Genomic DNA, 10,969 nt, shown 5'->3' with positions numbered 1-10,969 from the left:
CTCTTGTTTTTCTTTTTGGGATTATTTAAGGAAACTCTCGGTCAAATATCGCAAAATTCGAAAAAAATGTATACAGCTAATATTGAGAATTTTTCATTTTTTCCAGAGTAAATTATAATATTGTGAATTTCAGTGCCATTTATGATGGAGGAGGGACTGCCCCTGTTGTACTTCACCCCTAACGATGAGTGGGAAGTGGAGAGACCAATCAGGGTGTCAAAAGAGCAGGAATCTTTCTGTTTCCTTCTCCTCATTCCCAGAAAACATGATCATAATTTCTTGTTCATCTCAATTCCACCCCGGTCCAGGGCCCACACCGGTGACCTCTGATAATAGCAACTTTGTGAGCTTCGTGAGCTCAACTAACATAGTCTGGGAAAATTTCGAGTGGCCGAAGGTCTGAAACGCGGTGTGGTCCCGACATGGTCTGGTCAGAGGTCATTTTGACATGGTTCGGTCTAATCTGAAGCAGATTTAAGCGGAAAATGTCTCATAATAAGTGGTTTCCAGCGTACAAAAAATTGATCGGACATGATTGGCCCCCAAAATTTGATCATAGGGTTCCACTGTTTTCATTGGTTTAAGTCTTGGACGGTCTAATCAGAGGTGGCTTTGAGCTCACTTTGTACGCAAAAGACATTCAGACAGGTTTAAGTCCGTTTTCAGTCTGGGATTTCAATCTGGGTTGCCTGCAATTTTGTCTGCTTATTTTTACCGCCAAACTATTGATTTCAGAAAAAAGTATGTCTTATTAATGGAAGGCGATAGCAGAGTCCAATTTTATTATGTTTTATTATAACAAATTTTATGGCTGATTGGGTAGATGAGATTTGGAAAAAAATAGTAGTTTCCTAATAAGTCAGCAAAAGGGTATCAACTTCAAATATCGAAAAGATCAAAAGTTAGGATCAATAGTTTAACTCATTTTGACAGCCTAAAATATTTAAAAACTTCAGAGAAAAAGACACTCATTGACCAATGAAAATGATGTCAGAAAATAGAGTATGAAGATAAAAACAGGGCATTCATGGCTATATTGAAACAAAAATTAAGAAACGTAGCATATATTGAAAATTGGCTCCAACATTCCAAAGCATGCGATATACACGAAATCTATTCAAAACAGTACTGTGGAACGCATGTTGGAATTTAGATCAACTTTACCCTTGCTTTCGTAAACAAAATTTGGTGAAAAAAAACCATTGATTAAAAAATTGTTCTCTATTGTTAATTTTCCATGATAGTAATTACAAAAACGACCACCAATAAACGATACAAATAAATTTGGTATGGCAAGTTAAGCGATGAGCTTCAAAAGTACTCTCAAAAACAAACCATTAATGAAAAAGCAAAATTGAATGAAAGAAGTATTAAATCTAATCAGCGCAGTGTAAATTGATCAAAAATTGGGCTAATTAAAACTTTGGACCTTTTCCGTTTGTGCCCCCCCCTCAGCTTAGTGGGTGCATTTTGTTTACCACCCCCAGACGTAAGTGTCACATTTCTATATCATGACTTACAATGCATTATGGGGGGGGGGGGGTGCATAACGTATTTGTAGGCATAAACGGAAAAGATAAGATCCAAAATTTTACTTCAAAAAAGATGATATAAATAACAGTGAAACAACCAGTACCTGAACATTAACAATTGCATGTTTGATTTAAAACATTGGTAGAAGACATTTCCAAAAACTTTAGTAATAAGATTTTTTGTTTTTTTTTGAAAAAAATAATGAATTGTATTGTTAATTGCAGACAAAGTTAAAACAACGCGAAACAGTTAAATAAAAATAGTAGAGATACGACAATCAGATTTTTTTTTGAAATTGTTATGTCTCTTCCAATTAAGTTTTTTACCAAACAAATCTCTTTTTTTTTGCAAGTTTCATGGTAAGAAATTGAGTGTCATTTGAAGTGAATTAGAGGCACAAAATCAGTTTACTCCTTAAGATTGTAATCCGGGTGATTGATGCGGGGGACAGTTCCGACAACTGCACTCCTATTTGTTCACACCGCATGCTTAGTGAGCACATTAGTGAGCCAATGCAAACACGCCATGTTAGCATCTATTGATGTACTATGTAATCGTGTGTATTTTATAACTGGTATTTTCACTAAGGAAGCCAACACTCTACACAAACTCAGCCTCACGCAACTTACGCTCTTGACTAAGTCAAAACACACTCTCCTTTAATCTCAAGAAAAGCTAAATGTTAACAATACCCACAGTTGCGCTCCAACTCAACTGAAAACTGCTCCGCACACTCGCACTCTCCCTCTCTGTCAAGCTCCAACTTCACTCTCTCAACGGGTTTCCCTTTCTTCTTCACTTTTTGTCGCACAAGTCGATTTTCCTCTCTCGTTAATACACTAGCAAAGTCCACTATTGCTCAACTGCAACCACCACAGCCGTCCATCCACTCCAAGTGTCAAAAGGTCTCGAGACTGCCCACCCAGGAGCGCCAGTGTAGAATTTTGTACTTTGCTTAGGCTGACTAGATGGGGACAGACTAGAGCCCAAAACTCTAACAAAATGAAAGGGGTTTTTTGACTTCTATTGGAGGGATCTTTTGCCCCCACGCTGCTCTTTTTGGCTGTAGAGAACTCTAGTTGGAATAATGAATTGAGTTGAGTAATCAAATAACATCAAATGAATAAACAAGAAATGTAATAGATCACAAAACCACATCAAAATTCAACCAGAGTTTCAGTATAAGAGATGGTTCACAACTTTAACTCCGTAACGATATTCTTCACTAGAGATTTACTAGTCTCTCAATTCTGCAAGCTCTCAGCGGTGTTTACAAGTGTTCTGATTTCCAACCGCGCAAACCAGTATTCTGGTTTCAAATCGCTCAAACTGGTGTTCTGATTTTGTCAAGTCAATTCAACTCTCTCAACAATGTTTTTGTTATCACAACTTCCCTAGAGGTCACCTCCTAAGCTACAGCTCGTATTATGGTACTGTTTTGGTAATGTTGTTGTTCTACACCTTAGTAACTATCAAGCAGCAACGTACAAGAGTGATCAAAACAAAAGAATCTGTTCATTTCGCATTATAGACCACTAGTTATCCCTTTCTGACGTAAAGTTTGTTATGACTTCAAATGAACAATTGAATAACCTGAACGCCTTTTTATACGTTTCTGACTACTACTCAAGCTATTCAAACTAAAACAAAAGCCGTATCAGATTTATGACGCTACCAAATAATCAATCAGTCAAACTATGAACTCAAGAATTCAAGCCTTATTTGGAAGTTTAGAGTTCCCACCACGGTATCTCTAAAACAAATTCCCCAAAAGTGTCAACATTTAAAGTCAACCGTATTTATATCCTAACACTCTACCCAGTTTAATCACGCTGAGGTAAATACCGGATGATAACTAACTTTTATAAATCCGGTCCCCTTAAGAAAATCAATATTGCCCCTGCTGAACTTATAAAGCCACACGTTTTTGTTACATAAATTCCTGGTTTGTCAAATGGCTTTGAATTGCAAGCCAACAGTCTTAATAACAATTTGATGGTAACCGATTTTAGAAATTCAAGTTCTATCCATTTTTTGCGACATTTTGCGATAAAAGTAGGATTTACCAAATTCTACAACAGTTGTTATTGCATCAATTTTTCTTAAATAGGTACAACTTTTGAGGTGGATAGACTATTAAAAGGGCAGCTGGACTCTTATTTGTTTGCCGCCCCAGCTTAGTGAGCACATATTACAGCCCCTCCCAATGCAACATGGCTATGTTAACACCTATTGATGTGCTATGTAACCGTAAGTGTCTTATAACTGGTATCGCGCGACGTATGTTCGGAAAAGATGCCAAAATTTATTTAATTTGTATTAAAACAGTTCTGATTACATCTATTTTTCATGAATAGTTACAAAACAAAAAAATGATTCAAAATTAAGAAAGAGAGAGAAAGCATTATGCAAAAATTAAAAAATGAAATATGAGCCAAAGTTTTGAAGAGCATGATTTGTTTTAATGAGAAGTTTGAGCGCATTCAAGTTCTCAAATAATATTGAGCTCAAAAGCGTTGAATTTTTAAATCAACCCAACGGCTTTAAGTTTTGATAATACCTTGTTAATCGTAAGTAGCATCACACGGGTTTTTCGTTTGGACGATAACGAGACTTTCGGCAGACTCTGGGTTATGCAGGCCATGTTATTGGTGTTTTTGCGTCCCCCTCTAGATTGTATCTAGCAAATACTTCCTCGTATTTCGTGGGGTTCTCAGGCAATGCTACGTCAAAAAGGTACAAGGGTTCGGCTAAAGACAAATCTGTTTTGCGTTTCTCCGTGACAAGTCATCTATTGCCATCAGTGCCCCATTACATAACTTCGTCGGTAGAAACTTCTTGACTTCTAGTTCAGTCCAAATAAAATCTTATCGGATATCCAAATTAATTTTTCCGCCAATCTTCCCACAGCTCTAATCCCGGTGACAGCAAACCATTCAACAGTTAATAACCTGCCATTTTTCAATTCGTTGACATTTTACTTTCTCCAAACAAACCCCAAAGATAGACCTCATTTATCAATTCCCTCTTCCCAAAGCGTTCCAAATTCACGAGGAGATTTCTGTCACCCAGCAGATCGATCAAAATACATTTTACCGAAAGTCATAAAATGCTGAATTCAGTGCTTCTTTTCAAGTTATCGCTTTTTCAGCTCTCCACTCGACCGTTAAAATTCTTAAAAAAATAACAACAGGTAAATTTAGAACAATAGCACTAGTAATTGCAATCAAATCAATATAAGATAAGAGATATGTTACTCGCATTAAAAAAACAACCACTTAAGACAAAGGAAAGAGGAATAAAACAGAAATTCCGTGATTTACTAACCAGAAGTTCTAATCCAACTTGCTCGCTCAAGCCCGTCGCAATCCCGCAACCGAAAAACAATTTCAAATAGCCTAGTGCCGCCACGAAATTATTTTCTTTGTCAAAAATCAGTCCTCGGAACCAACAGTTAACTACAACGGTTGCTTCTCTCTATCTTTGTTCAGATCACCAGACATACTTTAAACCTGCATTTATATGTCAACCGCTTCAATAATTCAACAATCACATACCAAAGAAGGTTTTTATTTCATTAACAAACAATTCGTTGTCAAAATAAAAAGCTAATATACCACCACTTCTCTGCGCACATTTGTGTAAATTAGGCTCGAGTTCAGTTTCAACTATCAACCCAAATACAACTCAATGCTAACCAAAAGAGACATAAACGCGTGCAATAAGTCACTGCTAGGATTTGCAATCATTCCTGCAGATCCATTCCCTTCAAATCCCCGTACAAAAAACCATCAAAGGCATCATTCTCGAAAAGATCACAATTGTGACCTCTTAAAGCTATTTTGGGGTCAAATATCATCCCGAAGGAACCAGGTCGCAATAAATTTCAATGTCGTGTAGTGACATTACACAGGTGCACCTAGCAACCTTTTTTGTTTTTGGTCTAGTTCTTAATAGGACACGAGCATTGCCTGCGCACGTGTCTCGTGTGCTTAACAGGGGGTCACAAATTGAAAAGGTTACGTCTCAAGTTCTAGGGTCAAAATGTAAGCGGGCAAAATTATTTAGAACCTTTAGTGTGGCAACTAGTTTATGCCTCGAGCATTGTAGAAGCATTATCCCTTGAAGATTTAATGCCGTAGCCTTATCCAATGCGAATGGTTTCTAATTTACACGTTCTTGATAAGTCGTGAGTACCTAAAGCCGAACAATCAGAGTTAGTCAAAATAGACGGGGGTGGTTTTGTATAGTCACTAGATGTTCCATGGTATCATATTATTAATATTTCAATGTCATTTGGCCGCTGAAAAAGCATAATTTCCGGGTTTTGGAACTCGGGCCATCCCGAAGCACTGACTTCCGGTGGTACCCGGCAGTCAAAACACCAATCCAAAGCCCTTGAATATTTACATGAACCCCAGAAAAATCAAAAGACAGCTACCAATACACCACAGCGTGTTCAATTTTTACGTCCCGCAGCACCGACGGAGTGAGTCGCGACGACGTTTATTACTATTTCAGTTTCAAAGCTAACTTCCTGTTACCGAGAACTGCCTATGCAGTTGAAAATCTCAAAGCATATTCTTACCATTTTCTATGACCATCTAACACGTTAATTTGGACGCAAGTTCCCTTGAAACTGTTCCATATCCTTACTTTAAATTCCATCAGTCGTTTTTTGGTCAAAATATGAAAAACTTTCAGATCACACTACTTCCGATGTTTATAACACGGGAGTGGGTGATCGGAGTGGCCCAAAAATCATAACATTCCGAGAAGACCATTGGGTGTATATGCCATTGAAATTTGTTTAACGTGCGCTTAGTATAACTACCAGTTGGAAGGGTCTAGATTTTGGAGAAGGTTTTTCTTAAAATCGACAAAGCGCGTTTTTCTTTACTTTTAGTCAATCGAACTCCTTCTGGTGATCATTTCTAGCTTTCATCTTTTTGGACTCGAACTACGCATTTAGGTCACTTAAAAAACTGATGTCTATTAATTGTCTGAACTCCGATGTTTCCTTTCAAACCACTTTACTAGGTTTGCGTTTGTTTGATAACTTTCAGATTCTTTCTCACTGGAAACTGTTTATTTAATCTCTTCTGATCAACTTAGCTTACTTAATTAATGGCCATGCATTCTTTAATACCAGTTCATGTTTCCTACATATCACAACCTTTTTTCAACGCAATCCTAGAATGAAGCCTTACAAGTTATACATGATCATCTCCTAAAAACGATGGGTCTCAAAATGTACAATAATCTTACAAGAAGTTGAATTTAATTGGAAGACAAAGCTGATATTTTTACGAAAGAGAATTGAAAGACAATTCATTTCAGTTTGAGATACTTCAACATCCAGTTGATGACAAGTAATTTTTATCAAATCTTTCTTGTGAACGGTATAGTAAAAACTAAAGTAACTACTTATACAATTTAGGGCACCCCTCGAAATGAATTTAAAATCTTGCAAGATCAGAGCAAGTTTTGATTTGTTGAATAACTAGGGTTGTATGTTTACTAAGAATCAAATTCTTCCTTGTTCCGGCACCGAAAAATTTGTTGCTTGTCGAGCCCGACCAGTTTTTTCAGCCAAGTTTAAACTGAACATGTACATTTTTTTCGGTAAAACTGTGTCAAGCTTTTTCAAATTCAACTTTGGGCAATATAAATTTGGTTTTACTTTTAACCGTCAAACATTCTATATATAAGAAGGAAACAGCTATTATAATTCATAACCAAAACCAGAGACTCGGCCGTGATTCGATATACTACGACATGATAGTGTTCCACATTGGACTGGAAAGACGACATTTATTCCATCTGCTAATGTTCCTTATTCCAAATGTCATTCTCTACCTTCTGTCTGGACTAGTCTACTTCATTCCCAACGAAAGCGGGGAAAAGATTTCATACGCCATCACGATTCTCCTAGCTCAGTTCGTGTCGCTGGGAATGATTTACGATTTGCTTCCTGCAAGTTCTCTAACTTTTCCCAGAATTGGATATTTTTTCGATCTGGCTATCATTCATATGTCGATTACAACGCTATGTACCGTTTCAGGTGTGAACTTTGTTTAATGTCCGTGTATTTTTAAACGCACACCCCCTGCCCGAACCCCTTTCTCCCTCGATGCGTTTTTGATGATCTGATCATTAGCAATTTTGAACGGGGACCTGGACCTGGAATTAGGAAGCTTTTAATTATAAAAACTTAAGATATGTTACGGCAAAATAATGTTTTCATCAGACTGCTAATTTATAGCGTGTCCCATAAACTGACCCACAAGCGAACGATTCAAAAGCCACGGGATGGAGTCCAAATTTAAACCATGCAGAAAGAAATAATGTATAGAAGCTTAATCGAAAAAACGTTGACATTCAAATGACCACATTGACGCTCAATTGCATGTTTTTGAAGTTTTCAAACGTCCTATTATTTCAACTTCATGGGACAGACTATAGTATTGTTACACTCGTTAACAAAATAAACTTTTTTATTTCAAAGTTACATACTCGATAATGAGTGTGCGTCCTGATATTAGCTGAAACATAAATTTGAAACTTTTCACTTTTTGATGAAATTTCTCAAAAGTAAATCATAGCCCATTTACCCAAATTATTGGCGAACAAATTCTAAAACATAGCTGGACAGATCCGTAATTAGAAGAATACTAAAATTTGAAAAAGTGACCAAAACTAACTTTTATCTCATCTTTCATGCTGATTAATTAGAAATTTTTAAATAAATGGAAAAACAAGAAAAAATGACAGATTCTTTAAAAACAGATTGTCTTAAATCGGTAGGATATACCAAAGAGAGCGCATTGTTAGGAAGACAGCCAATAGTTCTGTAATTTTCTTTCTAAATGTTATCATCGTGTTGATTATTTTCACACAGAAATTGTTTGGCTGAGTGTCGTTACATTGTAATGATAAATTTTTGCATTGACTTTGAAATTGCAGTTTGAGATAATAGAAAAAATAGGTGCTTTTAAAGCAACATTAAACTTCGTTTGCAATTTTCTCAGGTATCAATTGTATTAACAAGATAGAGAAGGGAAAACAATGGCGTTTTGTTTCTATAAAATTTTAAGTTTGATACTTTTTCAAAAACTAATTAATACTTTTTTTCTGGTTCTAATTGATAGGAAAAAATAATAATGTACATAACGCCTCTTTCACTTAAAATTGTTTGAATAAAGAAGGCGGAAAACTATAAAATATATAAAAAGGAATATGTTTTCATGTGTCAACGGAATTATCTTTACATTACTTCTAAGCAATTCAATATAAAATTCCCCATAGTATACGATTTTGATTCAGAATGGAACCGAATGAGGCATTTATTGGCACTAAAGTCTAATCTATGGCTTAAAACCTCATTTCGCAAGAAAACAATTAGAAAAAAATGATTTTCCATAAAAAAAGGTGACAACAAACTAAAAACCTCTAAATATCGTCTCACTTGCTTTAGGAGTTCTCTGAAATGAACTGTAAAAGATATAAATTTAGCTATCGTTACAGGCAAAATTTTGAGTCCTTATGCAGGCGCAGTTGCCTATTTTTGGCCGCCAGTTGAGACAGAACAACTTTTTGTATGTTGCTTATTTTCAGATCTGTTTTGAATTTTTCATATTAAGAAAGATGCGTAGTTAAGAAACTCTACAAATGTGCCAAATCTAGAGTTTTCAAAAACATCATAGCTGCTGTCAGATAGTTTTATGGCTTTGCGCCACAAATTTGGAAGTTATGACAAAGTTCCCTATTTCGAAAAGAAGTAAAGCACCGATTAATTGAAATTTTTTGAAGATTGTCTTATTATTGTAACAGTTTAGAAAGTACGGCAGACCCTATTTAGGCTCCTTGTACAGCCTTAAGGATATTATAACCGCAGCTCCTTATTTCTGCGCGCGAAGTAGATTTTCCTTAATCTAATGGACCAGCCCACTCTGGAAGACAATAAAAAAGAAATCCAATTATAACGGCGAAATATATAAAATACACCGGAGGCAGAGACATACACATAATGTACAACTATCAGCAGACTGACTAAAACGGTTTAGCATGCTTTATTTAAAAGAAAATAGAGTCTTCTCAGTTTGTGAATAGTGGAGAATAGATATAACAGACTTTCATCTGCTGTAAAAGTTTCTTGAAATTTAAATTGTTACATTAAATGCTGTTCCCCACATTTTTGATATGTCTTAGACAAGTTCTAGTGTTACAATCATTAATCATTTTGTTGTTTCTTAACATTATCTTTACATTTCAGTTGTTTTTTCTCTGGGCGCGAAATAAGAAGTATCAGATCCATTGTATGTGACAGATTTTGAATACCCTTTAGAAACCTCTCCAATTTTAAACAGTTGAGATTGATGTATTACAATGTAAACTAGGACAAATCGTTTTTGGCTATTATTGAGCGCTCTTTTTACCCAGATCTAAAGAATAACTGTAAATAATTAATATGGACGGACTTGTTAGATATAGTTAGTCTTCCAACAAGAACCTTTTTAGAAAAAGATAATCTTGTAAGAACTAACAACGCCTTGCCAAGGATCTACCAAGATTCTCCAAAGTTCTTAAAAGACTAAATTTTGATTAATTTTCTCAGTTGTTTATGTTTCAGTTGTGAATATTTACTTTTCGAACAAATCGCACTGGTCATATTCAAAAATTGAAAAATTTCTGGCCGGCAAAAAAGCAATGAAGTTCTTTTTTCTCACACCGTACAAAGGATACAATAAAAAGACGGCAACACTAAAAGACGAATGTACAACAAGTAATGCGACAGCACAAGAAAACAACCAAAAAACAAATCCTGATGAAGTCAGCAACAAGAAAAACAACCAAAACAACAACAGTGCTGAAGTAAACTTTGGAACGTTTTGCGAAGAAGATTTGCAAGAAAATGCCCGCTTTTGGGCACATTTTGCATCATTTGTTAACAATTTACTCATGTATATGCATATCCTAATAACTGGCGCTGTTTTTGTAATACCATTTTTGATTTCATAATTAAGATAGTTGTAATTGGCGTTAAGAAATAATGGTTTACGTTATGAGAAAACCAATAAATACGTTTTTAAACAGTTTTCTGCTTTGAGTTTAGAAAATCGGGCAAATTTGGGTTATAATTGAAAATTGAATGAATCTTTTGTCACTCGGTCTTAATCATCCATGAACAACAGGTCATTGATTATACTCAATTTCCTTATCTGGAAACTGCTATTTGCCGAACAAAAACGCCAGTAGAATATCAAATCTGCTATCATAATCGAAAATAAATATAAACCAAAACACTTTTTAAAATGCAAAATAATTTACCTAGTTAGATATCACTTTAACAATCAAATTGTCATTTTTCGGAGAAAATTTTCGGGAGTTGAAGGCATCTGATGTTGTTTTTCTGGTTTATTCGATTATTGGTTAA

General features: G+C 35.5%; 1 protein-coding gene across 1 annotated transcript; it reads left to right on the top strand.

Moving 5' to 3' along the window:
- The first annotated feature begins 815 nt into the window (after positions 1–815).
- On the top strand, positions 816–10,596 carry LOC142355970 (acetylcholine receptor subunit delta-like). Its single transcript, XM_075407973.1, has 3 exons — positions 816–843; positions 7,282–7,597; positions 10,166–10,596. Exons 2-3 carry the CDS (start codon positions 7,312–7,314, stop codon positions 10,552–10,554), a joined length of 675 nt encoding a protein of 224 aa, XP_075264088.1. The 5' UTR covers positions 816–843; positions 7,282–7,311; the 3' UTR covers positions 10,555–10,596.
- Positions 10,597–10,969: the final 373 nt, after the last annotated feature.

This window comes from Convolutriloba macropyga, unplaced genomic scaffold (genome assembly GCF_964194025.1).
Source record: "Convolutriloba macropyga unplaced genomic scaffold, txConMacr16.3 SCAFFOLD_1198, whole genome shotgun sequence".
Taxonomy (NCBI): Eukaryota; Metazoa; Xenacoelomorpha; order Acoela; family Convolutidae; genus Convolutriloba; species Convolutriloba macropyga.
The sequence above is the reverse complement of the archived record's forward strand: the minus strand, read 5'-3'. Positions and strand labels throughout refer to the sequence as shown.

What these genes read in the sequence shown, in the direction of transcription:
- LOC142355970 (XM_075407973.1), top strand. Translation starts at nt 7,312, where the DNA reads ATGATAGTGTTCCACATTGGACTGGAAAGACGACATTTATTCCATCTG. An exon ending in AACGCTATGTACCGTTTCAG is followed by an intron (nt 7,598 to 10,165) that starts GTGTGAACTTTG and finishes TTTATGTTTCAG; the next exon opens with TTGTGAATATTTACTTTTCG.